General features: G+C 45.0%; 1 protein-coding gene across 1 annotated transcript in view; it reads right to left on the reverse strand.

The window, feature by feature from the left end:
• The window catches only part of DAPK1 (death associated protein kinase 1), a 186,447-nt gene that overhangs the window by 33,107 nt on the left and 129,403 nt on the right, over positions 1-23,937 (reverse strand). Inside the window, exons 14-18 of the mRNA XM_019624077.1 lie at positions 22,658-22,756; positions 21,296-21,493; positions 19,710-19,907; positions 14,988-15,086; positions 7,136-7,213 (exon numbers count right to left, since the gene is read on the reverse strand). Coding sequence (XP_019479622.1) covers positions 7,136-7,213; positions 14,988-15,086; positions 19,710-19,907; positions 21,296-21,493; positions 22,658-22,756 — 672 coding nt within the window. The remainder of the gene's footprint in view (positions 1-7,135; positions 7,214-14,987; positions 15,087-19,709; positions 19,908-21,295; positions 21,494-22,657; positions 22,757-23,937) is intronic.

The raw sequence follows: 23,937 nt of genomic DNA on the forward strand, positions 1-23,937 counted from the left end.
CTGTCGTTTTGTTCTTCAGTCTAGTTGTGGAGGACGTTGCTTCACTGGCCCAAGTTGGCACCATCATTGCACTCTTCCCGGGTGAGGCAGGTCAGTCACCAGCTTCTGGACGGCCACTCACTGTGGCTGCTGGCCGCTCACGCTGGCTGCTGGCCACACACAGTAGCCCATGGCAGCCCACTGCCACAGGGGCTGCAGCCTACGCCGTCGCCGGCGACTCAGGGCAGCCCAGCTCCAGGTAGAGCTGTTGTTCAGCATCTTAGCTGTAGAGGACAGTGTCACTGGCCCTCATATGTGGGATCCGAACCGGGGCCCTCTGGCGTCCCAAGCCAGCTCTTAACCATCACGCCACTCGGCCGGCCCTATCTTCCTTTTAAATCAAGCCATCGTACTCACACCTCTGCCACATGGTAAGCACTGAACTTCAGTCACAGTGTCAGGTGAGCGTCACCTTCCATTTTGAGTATCTCGGTGAGTAGATTAAAGAATTCTCCACCTATTTTGTAACACGCAGCTTCCTAACACACCCAGATCCTTTGTGTGGAGCTGGTGTCGGCTACTCCTGAGCCAGGGGAACAGCAGAAAACCTGCTTGGGCTTCACTGGATCCTTGGTGCCCTGTGCAGTTAATGGGCTTGGGTCTCTTTTCTATGTTTCCTGCCCTGTTGATCTTGACACTTTGTGCGTTGGCCAATACGTCTGTCCTGTGTGAAAAAATGCGGGCATATTCATGTCTTCTGCTTGAGTTTCAGACGCCCTTCCACTCTGACGGGGCTTCAACCATGGTACCCATCAGACGCTGCTACTGCCCTGGCGTGCTTCCAGAAGCCACTCTGAACCAAGGCTGGCTTGCTCCTGCGCAACTGAGAGAAGTCCTATCTGTGCCTTGCTCACTGTTGCCCACGACAGTACAGCTCTCTCCTTCGAATTCCACGCAGAGACGTGGTGGCCGGAAGCTGCTGGCAATCTGTTTCCTGGGCCAGCTCCAGACACGGAGGCAAGAGGGAAGAGGCAGGTGTGATGAAGATTCTGTGTGTCATAACTCTAGTGAGGCCCAACCTGGGCTGTGTCCTTGGCCCGATTAGTGCAGTTTTAGCAAGAATCCTGCTGGGTCAGTTTAGTGAAAATCACCCCCTTGATATTTGATCAAATTGCTCAGCCCTCACCTTTGATATCTGATCATCCCGCCTGCCCTTAGCAAGGATCTTATTGAGTCTGTGTACTGTAACCTTTAAAATGTCCTATTTGCCTGCTGCCTCTACATCCCTGAATGGGCTGAGAGCACCTGCCCAGACCCACCAATGTGATAAGGCGGTCCCTGCCATGAGTTTTCCTTCTTATCCTCCCAACTGTGACCCACGGACATTCAAATGCACCAGTGACACCCCCACACCTTTTATTGTGTATCCCACCCTGATTTCCAATAAGGCCCCTGCCACGGGTTCTCTCTGCTTCTCCTACTTGGTGGAATTTGCGCCCTGTAACCCCCCTTTTTTACCCCTAGCTCTCTGGGACCTGTGAGTATAAGAAACGTTGTTTTCTCCTGAGCCTCCCCTCTTCCTCCTCTTGTGGCTGCACCTGGCTGACCGTCTCCCAGAGGGACCCAAAGCAGTCGGTCTAGCCAGAGGTCTCCTGGCCTTGACGTTCCCTCTTAGCAGTTTTCCATCCGCAGACCCCGCCTTGCTCATTTGCTATAAATGTCCACTTATGCTGGTTGGAGTCAGAGTTGAGTCGATCACTCTTTTCTGCTACAAGCCCCCACTCCGGTGACCCCTGAATAGAGCCTGCCTTGCCATCGTTAACAAGGGTCATGAATTATTTTTTAGCACCTGAAGGAGTGGAGACAGGTACACTTCCGGTCTGCAGCAGTAACGCCCATGTGTACATTTCCCAGTTTATACTGTGCCGTCACTTACACTTCTTGTTTAAACCTCAAAGAAATCTTTGTGGTTCATGTGGTCATTCTCCCTTTCAGATGAGGAAACTGAGGCTCAGCGAGGCCAAGGCACTTCCCCAAGACAAACACAGATCGCACCACCCGTTCTTCTTTCTACCACCGCTGCTGCTGAAAGGGAGGTGGATGGTTTCTCAGAAGCAAGGGGATAAAAGATGGGCAGAATCTCAAAGCGGGAGTGTGAGTTACAAGCTCTGAAGAATACCCAAGGAGGGCGATTTCCAGTTCGTCCCACGCAGAAGACACTTCTGGTTAGTGTAAGGTGTGCAGGGCAATGTTGCCTTGGGGGCATTTTGATTTAAAGTAAGATTTATAAGTCACTGCTACCACACGGCACATAGAATGAGAGGGGCCCTCCTTGCTCTGGATTTTCACAAAGGGCACATCTGCTTTCAGCATCTCTTATTTCCTAAGCAAATGACTTGGCTTACTGGCCTGTGTTAGCATCTCCAGTGTCCTCAGGGAGCTACGGGAGGCAGGGGAGCTTCAATTTTGATCAGAAACAGCGAGTCGGAATCTGAAGGAGCTGTGCTCATCTCAGTATCAGTTCACATGCTGTTTCCCAAATAATAACTGCCCTCAAGACATCTTTTTTTTCCCCCGCAAGAAAATCCTGCTTTGCTGGACTCACAGCTCGACTAACAACGTCCTCGATTCTGGATCATACGAACACACATATGCACATTCTCTCCGTTCGAGTGGGGATGAGGGACAGCAGGTGAGAAAAGGATTTCGAAGCCAAAAGGGATAAAGGCACCTCAGGCGCCCCACTTTCCCCTCCTGTCCTCTACCCAGGGCCTTTGCACATCCCCCCCAGGCCTTCTCCCTTCCCCTTCCACCAGGAGCTGCTGGCCTGAGCTGCAACTGACTGACACTCTGCCTTGTCTTTGGGAAGGTAAATCAGGAAACTGTCCTCTATCAACTGCCCTCTATCAAAACTGACAGAATCCGTCATAATCTTGAAAGGTCAGGAAAAGCACAATATCACTCGAGTCTTCTCCTTTGTAAGGAGATCTCACCTTGTCCTGCAGGATGGTCCCTCCTGCTGCCCACTAAGAACCTCGGGGAATCTGCACACAACCTAATTTGGTACAGATATACAGGATACACAGAAGTTGCAGCAATCTCTCCCTGCTTGGTGAGCGGCGCATTTTCACTTTTCACCACTAGATGGTGCAACAGGGGCAGGGCAGATCTGACCAGTGTCCCCAGGAAGGCAGCTTCCATCAACCTAAGTGGTATGTATGTATGTGTGTGTTCTCCAATGCAGACTAAGGCTTTGATGTGAAAAGGGTTGAAGAAAGATGTTGAGTTGTTCTTGGCTAGCTCTAAAGGTGGGAGAATATCGATTTGTTTGGAGAGGGAGCACAAAATTCCATCCATGGTCTATATTTAACAGGAGCGGCAAGACCACAAAGCCTGGCCTGGTCGGGCCCTCACTGCAGGAACACTGCCAGAGGAGTGGAGAGTTGGGACGATTGTATTCCTTAAATTCTGGCTCATGACTTGAAATATTTTACTGTTTGTGTCCCCCACGGCACCCTCTGGGCCAGCAGGTGTGGCTGGAAGGGTGTCTGGGGGTGCAGGAAGAGAAGGAGAAAGCAGTATCGAGTACAGAGGACTCAAAATTCTAAACCAGAACCCGTGTGTGAGCTTTAATCATTTACACAGGCATGTGAGCCTTCTTGCCCAAAGCTCACAAAGTAACTGAGCCTGGACAACCCCTTTCTGGACAAGCACCTTCATATCTCACCTGGCCACCAAGCCCACCTTCTATCTGGTCCCTCTGTCTAAGCAGTGAGAGGCAAATTCCTAAATCCTAAGTCAGAGCGTGCTACCACCTGCTTACTACGCCTGGGCCAAATCTCAGTCTCCTTACCAAGGTCTGCAAAGCCCGGCCTACCTCTCTGATCAGGTGGCCTTGGCCATCATCCTGTGCCCAGACCACTGTGCTCGAGCTCTGGAGCCAGCCAGGTCTGTGTCCTGGGTCACACCCAACTCTATGACCGCAGGCCTTTTGCACTTGTTATTCCCTTTGCCTTCCACCAACCCCTTCTGGCTGCCTCTTCTTTCTTGTCCTTCAGGTGCTGGTTTAAATGTCACCAGAGAGGCATTCCCTGACCCACCAGTGGAAAGGAGCTGCCATTCCCACGCCTACTTTCATCTCATCCTATTTGAGTCCCCTGCATTTACACCACGGGACAGCAAACCTTTCTGAAAAGGACCAGGGGGTCTCTGTTGGGACTTTTGTATTCAGAAACCAGCCATAGACAATAGTCAATGAAGGATATAGCTGTGTTCCAATAAAACTTTATTTACAAAAACAGGTGGTGGGCCAGTTTTGGTTCATAGGCCATTGCTTGCTACCCCCTAACTCACCCTAATTGGCATTTTTCTTATTTTTTTTATTGGCTGAGTCTTTTCTCTTTAGTTCACTGATCTCTCTGATACCTAGAACAGTTCTTGGCATAATGTGATTATCTTTTTATTATTTGTTCACTCCTTTGTTATTTAAAGCTCTGGTAAATCTCAGTTTCTAGTTTCCTTTCTTCCAACAACTTTTCCCCCTGGAAATTTAGCTTTCACTCTTTCATTAGAAAAGATAACTCAACATCTGGTGATTGACAGGGAAGAGCATCCTGCAATCTGGGAAAGCCAGATAAGAGCATGGTGAGGTGACATGGCTTTCTGCATGTGGCAGGATGCAATTAGACCCAGCACTGATGGAGCAGCAACTCTTAATTATGCAAATGCAGCTTACTTATGAATTTTTAATTCTGGGCAAACTCCCAATTTTGTCCTCTTCGAAACTATTCCTGGGCACTTTTATCACTGTCTAGTCTTAGGCTTTGGAAAAAGCAACTACTTCTAATATCAGCTCATGGAAAATTTGTTTAGAAGGATAATCAAACAAAATAAAAATAAGCCAACTCCCCAACTCCCCTGTTGGATTTTAAAATCACATAAAAATGAGACTTGCAATGACAGTAAAATGGATGCTGATGCAAAATCTAAGTGCATCCCCCCTTCACCCACCTGTCATAACAAGCACCCCTCCTTTTTTTCAAAAAGGAGAATTGATTTGGCTAAGCAATAGAACAGTTCTTGGGCAGGTTTGGAAGGCTGAACTTGGCTTTTGTTCAGTGGTGGGGGTGAGCACAGGGGAGAGAAGAGGCAGTTCCTTTTTGGTAAGAAGTGTGGACGTAAAAGAGGCCACATGCTAAACCTGACAAGCTCAGGGAGGCCTGCATGGCAGGCCTTACAAACTCAGAGACCAAAATTAACCAAAGACCAAAATTTTTGCATCCAAGATAACAGACACTTAGAATGTCAGAGTAATCCTTTTTTTCCAGATCACAGAATCCCTCATTGTTATCTTGTTACCCGAATACCATCTCTCTGTGCTGTACATGTTAATTATTAACTATCCTGTACCCACCAATGTAAAATAAGTATGTGACTCTCCATTTTACTTTTTATCCAATCCCAGAAATCTTCCTGCTTTGCTTTCTCCCACTCCCTGAATCTACCACCAAAGGATTTCATGTACCTTCCTTACCTCATCTGATTCTAACGTATAAAATAAGCTGTAAAACTGCCATTCCCTGGAGCATTTACTCAATCCGCTGAGATTTTGCTTCCGGGCAACTGTCGCCAGTTTGGCTCAAATAAACTCATAAAAATTCTCTACAGGTTTGGACGTTTCTTACATCGACAGAGGGTTGTACCTAAAACCCAAGGTGTGACTTTGGGGGCTTCCAAAGACCCCAAAAGCAATGGTGTGCTGGTCAACCAGCTTGCTAGGGTGAAAACAGCACTGATTTGCAATGCTTGCTATTCCTGTTGTGTAAACACTGCCACCATTGGTGATTTCAAGCTCCCCATGTGACAGCACTGAACACTCAGTTGGGAAGAATGTGTATGGTGGGCTCTCCCAGGCAGTACCAGAGGCTGCAGCAACCACTATCCCCAAATCACTTCATGTTGAACTGGGTCAAAGGGGACCTACTCAGCTCAGGCCCACGCTGTATTCTTCCTTTCCCCCGCAGCCTCGGCTAGCCTCACCCCCACCCTGCCCAGATGACTGGCTCCAAGGTTTCATCTCCCCAGGGGTCAGCCCCTTGCACTGCCTAAACATGAAAATCACCTCTCGCCCTTCCCTGGCTGGTCCTCTGCTGCCCCATACTGGTCAACAAGATGACTTTGGTTCTACCTAAGGAACAGAAAAACCCATGGCGAACATTGTTTAAGTATATATTCTTAGGCAAGGCAGCTGAGTAGAGGTGAAAACACAGGGAGCTTTTTTGGAAACTAAATGGAGTGGCAGAGCAATTTAAGGCCAAACTACCCTGCTGTCCCAGATACAGATTTCTCCCCCTGAATGTGTTTAGCAAGAGTGGGTCTTCAGAAGGTGGCACCACCCCAGGTTGGGGTGGGGGTGGGGTGGGGTGTCAGGAAATACGTGGAGGCCTTTTTTGGCTCCCAGAATGAATGGAGGAGAGAAGCTATGACATGAGATGGTGGGGGTCCTCGAATCCTGCAAGGACAGGAAGTCCCGCCCATCCGAGTACACTAGAGTGTGGTTAGAAATACCTGGCAGTCAATTCCTCCCTTTCTGGCTTCTCAGGGAGCTGAGGTCTAGAGTCCTTTGAGGGAATGACTAAGGTAAGCAAATACGTGGGTCTCCTTGAGCACAGAGTCTGGAAGAGTCTGCTGAGGGGAATGGGGCCTGGGTTACCCCACAGAAGGAGACTGGTGCAGCCACACAGCAGGAGAGCTCAGTGCGGGGAAAGACTGCCCCTGGCTGGCCAGGAATCACACTGAAGAAGCCCTGATCGCCTTGAAGGAGCACTGAGAGCAGACATTTCTATTTTAGGTCTGAATTTGGGCTTTGCGCTAAGTAGCATGTTGCTTCACCTCTGTGAGTCTGGTTTCCTGCAGGCACACTCCCACCCCAGGGATGCTGTAAATCACAGTGCCTGCCAAATACAAAAGAAGAAAGTGGACAGGTAGCTGATGCACTTATGCAAATTGATATGCAAACCACAGGACAGGGACAGCTGCTTTTCCCTACAACCTGTGTGCCCAAAGCCTCATTTTGTTCATTCTTAAGCGTTTACAAGGGAAAAGATACATTTTCACAGAAAAACAGAACATCAGGCCGATAAACTGAATGTCTCACCTTTCGGAGTCTTGCAAGGAGACCTGCTACGTGTTCATGCTGTTCCGATCTAGCAAGATCTTCTGCTGTCTTTCCATCCTGTTGGGAGAAAAATGATTAGTTTCTTTCCTTGGCAACAGAGAGCCGTGTGTTCCAAACACAAACTCTGTCACTGGAGGCACAAACAAGAATAGGAGTCAGAAACAAAGAAGGTGGACAAAAAGAACGTGTGCTGGCTTATTTCCCTTTCTGTGGAATCCTTATTTTCCTGGATTGTCCAGGGAGGGAAGAGAAGCAGGAAGAAATGGTGCATTGGCGTTTTAAGGTCCAATGGTGAGATGTCTCAGGCCCACAGGCTTTACTCAAACTTGGAACCTTGTTAGTGGGCAGATTAGTCGGTGAACTGAATCGCTCTCCAATTAGGCAGACAATAAAGATTGTCATGAGATGCCAGATTCTAGTTAGTGCCAGCTAACGTCTTAAGATACTTTCATAGACAAACCTCAGCACTGATATAATGCTAGTGGTAATTGTTGTGCATTCAAAGAAAAGACTTAGTTTTACAGACAATTTAAAGGTTTTCAGTGAACATAAAAGGAGGAACTAAGCTAAGGGTCCATGGCACTTTTGTGTTTGCTTTTTAATTAGAGTTTTCAGAGGGTTGTAGTTTCATCCTGAACAAACTCATTTCTGTTTCTACACCATAAATATGCACGATAAAGGATAACATTTAATTAGCGCCTCTTAATAATCTGTGCCTGATCCAGTTCTCAGTGCTTCGTGTGCACTAACTCTCAGTTACTCCCGGGAGGCGGGAACCATGGCTGTTCACATGCCACCGAAAAGGACACGGAGGCTTAGGGACTGGTCTGCTACAGGTTTAGAAATCATTACAAATTTAAAAGTAGAAAATATGAGGAGCAATTTCCAAATAAATAAAAGCAATTTTTCTTTTTAACAAGAAGCATTTTTGCCTCTCTCTCAATGTTTATCAGTAACAAAGTTCCATTCTCATGGAAGCTTAGAAATGCCTGAATTTTTTTAATAGTATACCTTCCAATTTCTCAACTCAAGTCCCTCTGAGCCATGTGTGGGTTCCCATTAGACCTGCATTTTTCAACCTTTGGCACAACTGACATTATGGACGGTAATTCTCTGTTGTGGGGGCTGTCCTGTGCACTGCAGGGTGTCTTGCAGCATCCCTGGCCTACACCACTGGATGCCAGCAGCACCCCTCACTTGTGACACCCCACAGTGCCTTCAGACTCTGCCCAGTGTTCCTTGGGGGCAAAGTCACCCCAGTGGAGAACCACTGCCTTAGACTGAAGGGGGAGGCTCAGATGGGTGCTCCAGAGGAGGCACCCTTACAGTCACGTGCCATCTCTCTCTGCTCCCTTAAGAGTCCCAAAAAGTCTCCAATGGGCAGGCATGGGCTTCTAGTTTGCTTTGGGGTTGGCTTCCAGGACCCAGGACCTGCAAATAGTTTCGTTCCTGAGGGGGTGCAGGGGTGAAGGGTGAGGCTAGGCAGTGGGCAGAGGCCAGGCTATGGAGGTCACATCCTGAAGACCATGCAGCCCCAGGATAATCTGAAATCAGCACGCAACGCAGATTGGCTTTCCCAGAATGAAACGTGGTAGCGGGCTGGAACTGTCAGGATGGCCACGAGGCTACAGTTAAGGGGCTGGTTCTGAGGCCGAGTTGGTCCTGGGGGAAACACGCAAGTAGAGGCAGGAGGATGGAGAGCTTCAAGTTCCAGAAGATTCTAGGACATGGTCACTGGTACGATGCTGGGAAGAGGAGCTTCCACACTCTTGGTCCGGGAGCCTGGACGCGTGCTGAAGCCCTTTGCAAAGGTCAGACACTGGGGGAGAAGAGCAGACCCAGAGGGAGAGGATGCAGTGTTGGAGGCTGTGTCCGAGTGGCGCTTGGGGATAAGCGAGGCTGGAGGCCTGGTATAGCCCTGAGTTCAGGTGCAGCTGGGGAGAGGAGCAGTGGGTGGACAGCAGGAGAGCAGCTGGCCAGCTGGGATGGAACAGCTATAAGAGGACATGGAGTTGGTGGAGGGAGAGCAGAGGCAGGAGGAGAAGCCAGAGCAAACAGGATTTTCTCATCCAAGGCAGCAGAGAGTGTCAAGAAAGTGTCAAGTCCTGGAGAGGTATCTAGTGAAATAGGATTTAAAAGAGCTGCTCGCACTTAGGTGAGAAAAACTACAAAGAAAGGCAAGGAAGTGATTACTACAAAAGTCAAGAGTAGGGGTTACATTGGGAGCTGGGAGAGGGACATGTGTAGCAAAAGTCCATTGGGGGTTTCTGGGGGGGCCTCAAAAGTCCTATTTCTTGACCTGAATCTTGTTATAAAAGGTGTTTATCTTAATCATTCATCAAGCTTTGCTTTTGCTTATGTGCTTTTTATGAAAACCTGTGTTTTATTTTAGAACAAAAACGTTTTGAAGAAGAGAGCTACCAGAAGGTGACTGGGTACTCTGCTAAGAGTCACAAGGAATTGAGGACAGACTGTGGAGTGTGGAGGAGGAGACTGAGACAAGAAAAAAAGAGGACAGGGTATTCAGGTCTTGTTCATGTGATCCTGGCTGAGAGCCGAACGAGAGGGACGGTAACACTAGAGGGCGCTGCAGGGTCGAGGGTTGTAGGGAAGGATGGGGATAGCGCCAGCTCAGGCGGTGAGGAGAAAACTTGCAAGAGGAAAGGGGTTGGCATTGTGCCATCCAGTAAGGGGCTACGTCCCACACGTGGCTACTCAGTGCTTGCAATGTGGCTGAGGTAAGATGTGCTCTGGGTGTAAAACACACACTGGATTTCGAAGACTTAGTACAAACAAAGAGTGTGAAGTATCTCAATAATTGCAAAACACTGGTTATAGGTTGAAATGATATTTTGCATATCTTTGCTAAATAAAATATATTACTGAAATTAATTTCCTCTTTTCCTTTTTAGATGTTGAGAATGACACATGTGGCATGTATTAGCAATCCATTGGCGATACCCTCAGCAGTGAGCAACACGTCTCCATGATCACACCACACCCCTGCTTGAAATCTGAGATGCTTCCTCTGCTCTTGGAGAAAGATCTCCGTCTCCACGGCGCCTGCACAATCCAGCCTTGCTTACTCCTCGACCTGGGCTGGGCCTCTTCATGCTATGCTCCAGCTCACTGTCCCTCCAGTTTCTCAAAGGCCTCGAGGTCTCCCAGCTCAGGCTTCGGCACATAATGCTCTCCACACTCTCTCTGAGGAGCGCTCCCTGATCCCCCCGGAAACTCCCTCAGAAGCCTGGTTCTTAACGCTCACTGGTCCCATCCTATCACTCTATATTTACCACTGTGACTCCTGGGTCTCTCTCCCGTTAGACTAGACGTTCTCTGAGGGAGGAGAAGCTCGCCTGTGTTGGGCCCACTGTGTTCCCTGGTCTCACTAGTGCCTGGTACAGGGTATGTGCTCAGTGTTTGTAGAATGAATGAGTGAGGCTCCGTAATGTTGATTTGCAAGTACCAGGGAGGGGCAGTGGTAACCAGAGGAGGTGCATGTGTAATGAGCTAGGAGGGTGGGAGAGCAGAGAGATATACCTGAGTGCCTGCTTGAGGGGAAGGCCATGGATGGGAAGCAAGGAAATAGCTGCTGTGGGGAAGGGCAAAGGGAAATGACCACAGGCTCACAGCGGTCATGGGGGCAGTCCCAAGGACCCAAGAGAGGCCAGAGCTCATATATTTTATGTCCCCAACCCACTGGGTTTGGTGGAAGCCAGCTGATTGAAGATACCATTTTTGACAGTTTACTTTTTATGAGGCAACATCTGTGACAAAAACATATTTTTCCTCATAAAAATACATATAAATGCTTTATTGTGGAGTAACTGAACTGTGTGTCAAGACATGGTTGGGCAGGGTTTGGTAATGGCGCATCAGGCCTAGAGGACCGTGCATGGCTGTGTTTGTGTGTGTGCTGGGCCAGGAGGTGCCCTAAAAAGGTGACAGTCCCATGTAGAACACTGGTTATCACTGGGCTGTAGAAAAGCCCAGCTCAGACTCAGCACTGCAGAGAAAAGACCCAGAACTTTCGGGGAGAGAATGACATCAAGATAACATTAGTGCAGTCAGGGAGGCAATACAGGCATACCTCGTTTTATTGCGCTCTGCTTACTGCGCTTTGCAGGTATTGCAATTTTTCAATCTAGTTGTGGAAGGTGCAGCTCACTGGCCCATGTGGGAATCGAACTGGCAGCCTTGGTGTTATGAGCCCACGCTGTAACCACCTGAGCCAAATGGCCGCCCCAAGGTATTGCGATTTTTTACAAATTGAAGGTTTGCGGCAACCCTGCATGGCGCAAGTCTATTGGTGCCCTTTTTTCCAACAGCATTTACTCACTTAGTGTCTCTGTGTCACATTTTGGTAATTCTTGCAATATTTCAAACCTTTTTCATTATTATTATATTTGTTATGGTGATCTGTGATCAATGATCTTTGATATTACTATTGTAATTGTTTTGGGGTGCCATGAACCGCATCCATATAACACATCAAACTTAATAAGCATTGTGTGTGTTCTGACTGCTTCACTGACCAGCTGTTTCCCCACCTTCTCTTGGGGCTTCCCTTTTTCCCTGAGACACAACAATATTGAAATTACGCCAATTAATAACCTTAAAATGGCCTCTACGTGTTCAAGTGAAAGAAAAGGTCACACGTCTCTGACTTTAAATCAAAAGCTAGAAATGATTAAGCCTGAGGAAGGCATGTCAAAAACCAAGATAGGCTGAAAATTAGGCCTCTTGTGCCAGTTAGCCAATCTGTGAATGCAAAGGGAATAGTTCTTGAAGTAAATTAAAGTGCTGCTTCAGTGAACACATGAATGATAAGAAAGCGAAAGAGCCTTATTGCTGATATGGAGAAAGTTTTAGTGGTCTGGATAGATCCATCCAGCCACAACATTCCCTTAAACCAAAGGCTAATCCAGAGCAAGGCCCTAACTCTCTTCAACTCTATGAAGGCTGAGAGGTAAGGAAGCTGCAGAAGAAAAGTTTGAAGCTAGCAGACATTGGTTCATGAGGTTTAAGGCAAGAAGCCATCTCCATGACATAAAAGTGCAAGATGACGCAGCAAGTGCTGATGTAGAAGCATCAAGTTATCAAGATTTGCTTAAGATAATTAACGAAGGTGGTTACATTAAACAACAGATTTTCTGTGTAGACTAAACAGCCCTCTGTTGGAAGAAGATGCCATCTAGGACTTCCTTAGCTAGAGAGAAGTCAATGCTTGGCTTCAAAGCTTCAATGGACAGGCTGACTCTCTTGTTAGGGACTAATAATGTACCTGGAGACTTTAAGTTGAAGCCAATGCTCATTTACCATCTGAAAATCCTAGGGCTCTTAAGAATTATAGTACATCTATTCTGCCTGTGCTCTATAAATGGAACAACAAAGCCTGGATAACAGCTATCTGTTTACAACATGCTTTACTGAATATTTTAAGCCCTGTGTTCAGACCTACTGCTCAGACAAAAAGATTCCTTTCAAAATATTATTGCTTATTGACAATGTACCTGGTCACCCAAGAGCTCTAATGGAGATGTGCAATGAGATTAATGTTGTTTGCATACCAGCTAACAACATCTATTCTGAAGCCTATGGGTCAAGGACTAATTTCAACTTTCAAGTCTTGTTACTTAAGAAATACATTTCATAAGGCTATAATTGCCATAGATAGTGATTCCTCTGATGGACCTGGGCAAAGTACATAGAAAACCTTCTGCAAAGGATTCACATCCTAGACCAGGGGTCGGAAAACTTTTGAGACGAAGAGCCAATCCTGTCCCTCACGACAATTTAAAAATTATTTGAGAGCGATAAAATAAATGAAATTATCATTATGTGACTAAAGTCCTTTAAAAATTTTATAAATGAAACTATGATAGTTTTATTTTCGTTTTCAATTTTATTTCAGAGCCACATGTACGTACCCAAAGAACCGCATGTGGCTTGCGAGCCACAGTTTGCCGACCTGTTCTAGATGACACTAAGAATATTTTTGACTCGTGGGAAGAGACCAAAATATGAATATCAACAAGAGTTTGGAAGAAGTTGATTCCAAGCCTCATGGATGACTTTGAGGGGTTTAAGGCTTCAGGGGAGGAAGTAACTACAGATGTGGTGGAAATAGCAAGAAAACTTGCATCAGAAGTAGAGTCTGAAGATGTCGCTGAATTGTTGCAATCTCATGATAAACCTTGAACAGAAGAGGAGTTGCTTCTTATGGAAGAGCAAAGAAAGTGGTTTCTTAAGAAAGAATCTATTTCTGGTGAAGACTGTTGAAATGACAACAAAGGACTTAGAATACTGCATAAACTTAGTTGATAAAGTAGCGGCAAGATTTGAGAGGACTGACTCCAATTCTGAAAAATGTTCTGTGGGTAAAAAGCTATCAAACAGCATTGCATGCTACAGAGAAATCGTTGGTGAAAGAAAGTCAGCCCATGTGGCAAACTTCATTGTTGTCTTATTTTAAGAAACGACTACAACCACCCAACCTTCAGCAACCATCACTCTGATCAGTCAGCAGCCATCAACATCGAGGCAAGACCCTCTGCCAACAAAAAGATTCTGACTCACTGACAGCTAAGATGATGGCTAGCATTTTTTTAGCAAAAAAGAACTTCCAAAGTATGTATAGTATTTTTATAGATGTAATGCTACTGCACACTTAATAGACTACAGTATAGTACGAACATAACTTTCATATGCACTGGAAAACCAAAAAGTTCATGTGACTTACTTTGAGATATTCACTTTATTGTGGAGGTCTGGAACCAAACTCACAATATCTCCGAGGTATGCCTGCCTCCTAGACCAGAAGTCAGCAAACACTTTTTATAAAGGGCCACATAGGAGATATTTTGGACTCTGTGGGCCATAGGGTGTCTGTCACAACTGCTCTTGTAGTATGAAAGCAGCCACAGGCAATACGAAAACAATGAACATGGCTGTGTCCCAATACACTCCCACTTACAGAGTCAGGCAGCGGCTGGATTTGGCCCATGGACCATAGTTGGTCAACCCCTCTATGACTCCAAGAAATGAGGCCCTGCATCTAGCCTCAGAGCCCTGATTCTCCCCAGGTCGGTTGCCATATTTTAAAACTCCGATGGATCTCCTTAGAAAAACACTTCATGTCAGCAAAGCGTCAGTGAGTTTCAGGAATCCCACATGAGAGAATGGAGAGCCATCTCACCGTCGGGCCAGAAAAAAATTCAAATGATAATATTTCGCTGCAGCAAACAACGGCAACCTTATGTCATTAGCTGACATGTTTTCCTCTTTCGTATTTCATGAAATGAAATGAGAATCAAAGGGTTTCTTCTGCAGCGAGGGTACCAGGTCTGGAATGAGGAGTGGGGAGTGAAGGCAACTGAAGAAATAAATCTCACTTAAAAATAATTCACAAGCCTAACAGCAAAGCCAGACTTTTTAAACAAGAGACAGCAACTCTTGTCCACTGTTCCCCACACACCCAGGACCCTTCCTCACCATCCCCCCCTCAAAAGCCCATGGTGCCTCCAGTGAGAACCCACACATCTACTAAAACACGCAAAGGCACTGTCATGTAACACGGGGAACGAAAAGGCCAGTGGGAAACCGCAGGCATTCCTGGCAGTGCAGGCCTGGTGAGAAGAGAAGAGGATAAAGCAGTAACTAGATATTAGCCTGGGTTTGTGTGGGCAAATGTTCACAGAACTGCAGTGGAGGAGCTGGAGCTCAATAGCTGCTTGTCTGCTTTACAATGCAGTTGCCAAGCAATAACTTTCTCCTCATGCCCTGGAGGCGTAAGATGTTTTCCATCGCTTTCTCCTGTCAGGCTACTCACCGAGGTCAGCGCCTCCACGTTGGCACCTGCCAAACAGAGGTAGCGGACCACGTCGAGAATCCCGTTGTTGGCTGCAAGGTGTAGAGGCGTTCGTCCATACTGGAAGAGACAAAAAAAAAGACCCAGGAGAGTTCTCCTCATGACTGTGCCTGAGAATAACATTTATGGAGTCAACCCCATGGGGCCAGCATTGTGTGAGGGGTCTGGGGTCCACCAGAAAGAAACAGGAGGCGTGGTCTGCCTTCTCCAAAAACTTGCTCTCTCCTGAGGGAGGCAAGCCAAGCAAAAAAACGTTTTCAAGTATTTTTCAGTTAAAAGAGTAACTTCAAAGGATAAAAGAGTGGGAGGCTTATCAAAAGGTAATTAAGTCTCTTGCTGTGCTGGCAGAAAGGAGGGTTGAGTCAGGGCTCAACGGCCCCAAAGTTCCAGAAAGATCTGCCCCACAGTTCAAATTTAGACATAAACAGCAAGGGAAGAAGGGATGGAAAAACAGCCATTGAAGACACTCTAATGAGGTGAAATTTCAAGGCCATGCCCACCATTTTTTTTATGGCCATGGTTCCCAAACTGTGTGCCAAGTCACCTCAGGGCACTGTAGTAAATTCATGGGGGCTGGGGAGACATGGTAAATATTTTAAATTTTTAATGGAACCAGCAGGTTTAGACACCAGGTGAACCAATAGCTCCAGGTAGTTCAGTCTCAACATTAGATTGCACTGTCTTCCTTTTAATAACATCATGTCTGCACAGCAAGGGTTTGGTGATTGCTGTGCAAAAAACAAGTATCTTGACAAAATTATTGTAGACTGGGAAATAAGGGTGGTGGTGTCCAATATGAGTCCAAGGTTTGAGGAGCTGTGAGGTCCCCAACAAGCACACACATCCCATTAATACATAACTGTGGTTATGTAAGAATAAAATTAAAATGTTAGATTTCTTTCAATTGATGTGGGTCATTTATTCCAACAGCTACTATGTTATTAGGATATAAATACTAAGTTGTTTAGACGGAGCTACTTAATAAACAAAACTGTTAGATATTTCTTTTGTCCTGGGGAACCATGAAAAAATTACAGATACACTATAGACACTGGGAACTGAGAAAGTTTGGGTATTTCTCTGTCTTCTGCTATTTATTTGCAAATATAAGTTTTGTTATGAAGTTAACACATGCTCATTTAAAATATACAAACAATATAGACGGATAAATGGTAGAAAATGGAAGTCCTCTGACCCCACTAAGTTCCCCTAGTCAGTGCTAACCCTATTTAACCCTCTGGGGCGTTTCCTTCTAAGCTATCTATGAATCCATAAAAGGAAATGAATAATTTGAAAAGCCAAGATGTAATCATACTCCAGAGTCTATTCTGTCACTTGCTTCATTCGCCTAACAATAGATTATGAATACTTTTCCATGTCTGTAGCTAAATCGACTACCTTTTCTTTTGGACATCTGAATGATATTCAGTATATGGATATGTCATAGTTCATTAGCCAGCCGCTGAGGAGGGACACTTAATGCGGTTCCACTCCTTGCTGTGACAAATAATGCTACAAGATGTGCACATATTTTGTCTCCTGTTATCTTCTCGAGTGACTTAGGAAGTGGATATTAAACTTTCAAATACCCTTAAAGTGAGAAGGAAAAGAAAAGGTTTGGAAGACTTGGATGAAATGTTTGGATTTATGTGGCTAGAAAGATAACCGTGGTTATAGGATGTACAGTTTTATAGAAAGGACAATGAAAAGAAGTGTGAGGAAGAAAATGGACTAGGAAGTTTATACTTTTGAGGGTCCCCAATTTTCGATAGAACCAAACCCAAACTCCTTAGCATTAGATTCAAGGTGTTTCATTATCTGGACCCCTTTTCCAGTTATATTTTCTCTCTTTCCCCGATTCTCTCCCTTTCCAAGTACTTACACCACATGTCAGCACAGGGGCATCCAGGCAGCCCCCACACATACACATGTGGTCTGCAACACGCTTCCCACCTTCTCCATCTGTAAATCCCAATCATTTTAAATGGTTGCCTCTGAAAAGCTTTCCCAAGTGTCTAATGCACAAATGTACGTGTTTCCGTAGCATTTGTGCCTCTGCCTCAGCAGTGGTTGCAACGTGAGATGTTGTTTGATTGAAAAGCAGCCTGAGGGCCAGAACCATTCACTCTGATATCCACAAGCTCCCTCATGCCATGCTCGGCACAGGGCTGTCAGGGAAGGGCATTAATAAACACTTGATGGGCACAAAATTCTCTCTCATGCTCCTGGATAATGTGTGTGCATCTGTGTGTACAAGCACGTGTGTGTACGTGCATGTGTGTGTGTGTGTGTGTGTGTGTGTGTGTGTGTTCTTGTGTACAACATGCTTTTTCTATCTTCACTGATAAGAGTCAACACAAAAGGAAGAAAGAGTTAAGGGCTCTGCACTCTGTTGTCTCTTTCTTTTCTTCTCATGTGTTCCCTAACATGACCAAGTTCAATAGCCACTCCCCTGATTTTCATACGAGACAAATGAAAACTGAGAAATGTCTGTTACACTGAAATGAGTGTAAAAGATAGTTGACAAGTTCCTGTGACATCCTGGTGACAGGGGTAGAATTTGAATGGCCATTTTTATCTCTGGGGAATAGCATCTAAGTAAGGAAAAGGCAGGATATACCAGGGAAAGGAGTGACAGAGTCTGCCTGTAGGACGTGGGCTATCACTGTGCCATGTTCATCCTGACAACTGGTTACTAGGGTGAGTTCGTGTAAAGCCAGATGTGCTTTCTGGGGAAACAAGGCCTTCCTCTAACTTTTCTGCACATCTTTTAAGCCCCCCTAGAGCCCCCATCCTCTTTCCTAAAATAAATAACAACAACAACAAAAGGAATAAAGAAACAAAGCTGATTGGGCCGGCTGAGTGGCACGATGGTTAAGAACTGGCTTGGGATGGTTAAGAAACAAAGCTGATACCAGCCCTTCTCAAGAAGGTAGGAGGCACATAAAGTCACTGTGGGCTGAGCCTCTGAGCATTGAAGGCAACCTGGGGGGTCTGTCTGCAGGTCCAAGAATGCAGAGCTGCCTATCAGTAGCACGCTGCTGCTCCAGGTGGGGTCTGAAGAATGGTTTGAACTTTGCTGCTGGTTCCAAGAGGTTGAAATTGTGGAACTGATGAGTTTTGCTTCAGCTGAGCTCAACTCAATGACAAAATCATCTACTGATTGTGAGGTTGCTGGGCCATGTACAGTAAAAACACACGTTTATGTCGGTATATATGAACTACCATGGCCACCTACAGTATAAAAAATGTAGAGGCTTTCCCATGAAATGAGCCAGCTGTTTTTAAACATGAAAGTTTAGGATTGTCTTGCTGGGTATTTTATAGAGCATATGTAACAAGTGTACCTTTTGCATTTAGGCATGAGGCAAACACCTGGACCCTTCTTTAGATTCGTGCAAACCAGCAAGAGATGCTGTGCTTCTCCACTTCACAGGAGACAGCTAACCCCAGATTCTGTGCACACAGTGGGTCAGCTGTGCATAAAATGGCCAAGTCTAACCGTATTCAAATGAGTGCCATGAGGTTCCTTGAAGCTGCTTTTTATTCGTTTAAAGACTCCTGGAAGGAAAGCCAAGGTCTTGATGCTGCTTAATATTACATTTGACTTTCCCCATAAGCCACTTACATAACTGACTTGGCAAGATTAGAATGGGATAAACTAAGAAAACAACCAGCAGCTAATGGCTAAGACCTAGGATATTGCCTTTTCATATTTCTAGAATGTGAAGATTAATTCTAATGGAAATTGAAATTGGTAATCACATAATATGCAACAGGAATAATTTTTTTTTAGAAGTGTAATTTTCCAGCTGTTTCAGATATTAAGTCTTTTATTTCAAGCAAATCATAATAAAATACCGCTGGCATCATGTCTGCCATTTATAAACAAATGTTTCCCACAGTTAAAAAAAATTCTACTTTGATTTTGTTTTTAACATAATTATAATAGAATAGTGCTTGCCTTTCATACAGTGACAGGGTCAAAGCCACATGAATATCCAACTGTTCTATCTTATTTGGTAATGAAAATCTAGATGGTATTCAAGGAAAAGGGAAGGTGTGAGCTAACTTCTAGAAGTCAACAGAATGGGATTTAAAAAATAATCAACCTAGGAGCATGGAATTATTTATTTTTACTTCTCTTTTTATTCGCCAAATAATAACATCCCCTTGGTCTTAACAAAATTTATTTTGCACAAAAAGGTTTAATGAACTTTTACCAAAAAACTCTCAATGGGGGAAAGCTAAGAAGAGAAATCTGGTCCCAGGAATCTGTCAAATCAGAACTCGTTAGGTGTTTTTCTGAAGACTTAGAGCTCCAGAAAGGTGCTCCAATTTGTACCATGTTCTCTGATTCCGCTACAGAAGGATGATCTCTCTCTCTTTCTCCCTCTCTCTCTCTCTCTCTCTCTCTCTCTCTCTCTGCCCGTAAGTAGTAAACCAGGTTAGGTAGGAAGTACATATTAATATAATCATTTTCTGTTACTCTACAAAATTATTCAAAAGTCATAGGTAAAATATCACTTAAAGTGGAAAGCCCTATAACAAAAGAGCACGTCCATAGGAATGATACCGACTTTGAACAACGAAGAGATGCAGAGAGAAATTTGGCCCAAATCTTGAAGCAGGTTGATGGACAGACACTGTTGGACCCTCAGGGATCTTTCCCTCCAGTGTTACCTTGTTTGAGATATCCAAATTGCAGTTGGCTTCACAGAGGGCCACCACAATAGGCACATTGCCATCTTTGCAGGCCACGTGGAGTGGGGTGTTGCCGTGCCTGTCTTGGAAATCGATGAAACATCCCTGGCTGATGAGAGTCTGGATAACCTCCATCTGACATCGTCTTACAGCAAGATGAAGGGCGATGTGTCCATCCTGCAACAGACACCGGGGGCCATGAGTGCTTTCACTTAGGCACCTGGGCCTGCGCTTACCTTTCTAGCTGCTACGGGGCCAGGTTTAACTGGCAATGTGATCACTACTGCAAACCCTGAAGGAGGATTCAAAACCATGAATTTACTCATGGGGAGTGGGAGAGAGACTTCTTCATACATTCCACTCTGAATAATCCCAGACCATGCTGACCTTCAGCTTGATAATCTAGGCTTGGACAGTACAATCAGGTAGAAAGACTTGACACTTCTTTTTGTCTCTGAATGTATAGGACTTAAGAAAGTTTGGTACTCCAATGGCCTATTTTATCAAGTTGTTGGAAAACACCTTTAAAAACATTTGCTGAGCAATCTCTACTAACTTCCTAAGTAGAAAGCCTATTGCTTTATTTTACGCCAGGAGGCACTGAGAAAGTGATGTGAAGTGATTTGCTTGAGGGCTGTCACATATATGAGAAGCAAACATAAAATGTTTAACCTCTGCATCCCACTGAAAACAAGCCTGGGAATTCTGTCCACCTATTGTAGAATCCCTGGTGAACAGGCGTGTTGAGTTTTAGGAGTTGGGTAGAAAGTCTGGAAACATTTCTATAATATCTCTTCTACGATTTCTCAACCTTAGCATATTCAAGTTTTGGGCTTGCCCTAAATGGATTTAAGCAGCACCACTGGTCTTTATCTACCAGGTACCAGTAGTAATGCCCAACATTGGTTTGACAGCCAAAACATGTCTCCAGCCATTACCAAATATCCCATTGGAGCAAGGTCGCCCCCAGTTGAGAACCACATCTCTGTACCAAGAAAATACACCACAAATGGCTATTACTAAAGTAAGTTCAGTGTCCTAAATCCAACTATATTTTCAATCTAGCCTCATTTTAAGTTCAAGTTCATAATAAAAACAAATTATGCTAAATTTGCTTAATTAGAAAAGGAACACCTGGTCTAGAATTGAGATCATCAGACAAATAAGAGTGATTTACAAAATAGATGGTGATAGAAATAAATAAATCACCTATTTCTTTGTTTATCTACAAATTAATAGGGCATTGCTGATTTTAATCCTAAATAAGGATTGTCCTGGTTTCAGCAATCATCACTATACTTGCTCCAACACTAAAAAGGCTAAAAATAAAAGAGACCTGATGTCATTTGACCAATTTATAAATGTTGTTACATGCCATAAATGAATATTAAGTATTAAACAGAACCTAGAAAAGTTCATGGAATCTTTGGAACAGAGACGAGAAAGGATAATTACAATTTGCTGCATTCGAGTTTGTTATTTTAGGTAAACTGAGGAAGTCTTGTGGTCCCTCTAGCCCCCCAGATCACTTCTCTGTGAGTGTGATAGATTCACTCGCAAAGCACCTTGTCGGAAGCATTAAGATCGGCTCCGTGTTCAGCCACACACTCCACTATGTCATGGTAGCCCCTGGCAGAGGCTGTCAGGAGGGGCGTCTCTCCTTCTCGGTTCTTAATGTTCACGTTGCAGCCAGCTTCACAAAGGGCTTTGGCCACAGAGTAATAGCCGTGCCAGGCAGCACAGTGCAGGGGGGTTTCTTCTTCCTGGCCAAGGGGACAAGCACACAGAAGGAGAATGCAATAATATGAAAGAAAGTACAGGCATGGTGAGGGTCCCCACTGAGGTGTGCAGTCAAGGCAGCAGAGACAAAGAGCTCGGGGCTATTAGAGCAAAACATTCATCTGAAATGGTAGACACGGATCTGACACCTCTCCTACGTTAGTTTTCTTTCCTCAACACTTGCGTGTTGGACGAATTTGGCCTTGTCAGCATATGAGTGACAACTGCCTTTCGGGAGCCCACTGGAACGAACGAACAGCTCAGCTCTTCTGAACAACAGCCCCAGCGTGGGTGGATTTATAGCATCTTTCTGGTAAAAGTGCTGTCGTTTACTTCATCTACTGACAGTAGGAGAGCACATCTCTGAACAAGACTTCTAATAACCTCAGTGCCTCAAGATTTTTGTCATGCACATAACAATGAGTCACATAAAGGTATTGTTGCTGTGGCAAAGCAGTGACCGAGGTAACCATGCTTTAATAAGTCAGGGAAAGGCCTGGCTGGTTGTAAGGGCTGGAGGTCCACAGGGTGGTAAGACTACCATATTTCCCCATGTATAAGATGCACCCTTTTTCGAAAAATTTGGGGTCTAAAAACTGGGCGTGTCTTATACAGTGGTTGTAGATTTTTTTTACTTGCATTTCCCACTTGTTTTTTTTCTCCCATACAACCACTGTATAAGACGCACCCAGTTTTTAGACCCCAAATTTTTCGAAAAAGGGTGCATCTTATACATGGGGAAATATGGTGTATATATATTTATGGCCAACATCACTGACACATATGTCTGTCTTTGAGAGGCCATTATAGTATAGTGGTTACTGACATGTACTCTGGAACCACACTGTGTGGTTTCAAACCCCAAACCCCTGCTCCACCACTTATGAGCTGGGTGAGCTTGGGCAAGTTGCTGACCCTCGCTCTGCCTCAGTTTCCTCCTCTGTAAACTGAGAATGATAGTAATAGTAACCCACCTCAAAGGGTTTTCCAGAGGATTAAAGGAATGAATGTTAAGAGACTGAGTCCATACCCTCTGGAATCTAAACAGAAACTTGAATGACACTCCAAGGACTAGGCCATATCATTGTGTGCCTGTACATCCACGCAGAGAGCAGAAGGAAGTTAGGACATCAGCTACCATGACCCACCTTGTCCTGGAAATTGGGATTGGAGCCGAAGTTGCACAGTAATTGAACCACATCGGCGTGGCCATAGCGAGCTGCCACATGAAGGGCTGTCTCTCCAGACTGCAAAAGAAAGAGCCAACGATTCAGAGTGCCTCTGGGAGCAGGCTGTGGGGACTAGATCGCACAGGACTGGAGGCCCACTCCACACATGCCTGGCTCTATGCCCTCCCCTCTGGGGATGTCCGCCCCCTTGGGCCAGACGCCCCTTTGGTGACTGGGCCAGGGACCCAGGAGTGGAGTATCTATCACATAGCTTGTGTTAAACCCACACACACCTGGCTCATCCTGTTGGTCATAAAATCCCTAGGTGAGAATGCTTTCCCTCGTCCGTGATGGCTGTTCTCAAACTTCTCATCTACTGATGCTTCAAGCTATGTGATTTTTTAAAACACGAAACTCCTTTTTTAATATTAAGTTTATTATACAGCAGATATTTAAATGTAGTTTTATTTATTAACATGCTTCTGATTTCACTGTCTACATCTGGAAAATTATTTCTTATATTCTCAGAGATTGAGAAAAATATCACTAATTAGCTCATATAATAACTTTCTGTGAATTAGTAATAGGTACAACTTCCTTAAGGTATGGCATTTTACTGATACCTGCCAAAAAAGTGTCAAAATAAACTGATTAAAACAAAACGAGATACTTTACTGCCACCTGACAGAAAACTGCCATAATAAATGTGTCTTTGATGTGAATGTCATTCTTAGATCGGTGCAGTGCACAATCCATACAACTGTCTGCGGCAGCCCTGACCGAACATGACAAATTAGTCTACAAGTGTTAGAAGCAGAGAAGGGTTGCACAGTAGACTCCATAGCGGATGAGAAGGTAGGCGTCCTAGGTGCAGGCTCCAGGCCTGCCAATTAACTCACAGGGTTGTTGTGTGGACTGAATGAAACATGTATATGTGAAAGTAAGATATGTTGCTAAATCAGTAACTTTTATAAAATCTTTGTCCAAAAAAAGCTTTATTTTACGTGCATTGTCTCATTAATCCTTCTGGTGCCAGGGATTGTAAGGTCAGCATTGTCAGCCATTTCGAAGACAAAGATACGGTACTGAGATATGCACATGGTGAAGTCAGTGAGGGGACAGGACTCGGGTCTCTTTCTGGTTGTCTTTCTATTAGAACTTTGAGTTTTCATGTTATTCATGCAAGGTAATTCACTGCTTGCATATTATGGCAGTTACCTAGCAGATTTCAGCTAAAAACAGATTTTCACATTAGACCA

The sequence above is a fragment of the Hipposideros armiger genome, unplaced genomic scaffold, assembly GCF_001890085.2.
Source record: "Hipposideros armiger isolate ML-2016 unplaced genomic scaffold, ASM189008v1 scaffold_577, whole genome shotgun sequence".
Taxonomy (NCBI): domain Eukaryota; kingdom Metazoa; phylum Chordata; class Mammalia; order Chiroptera; family Hipposideridae; genus Hipposideros; species Hipposideros armiger.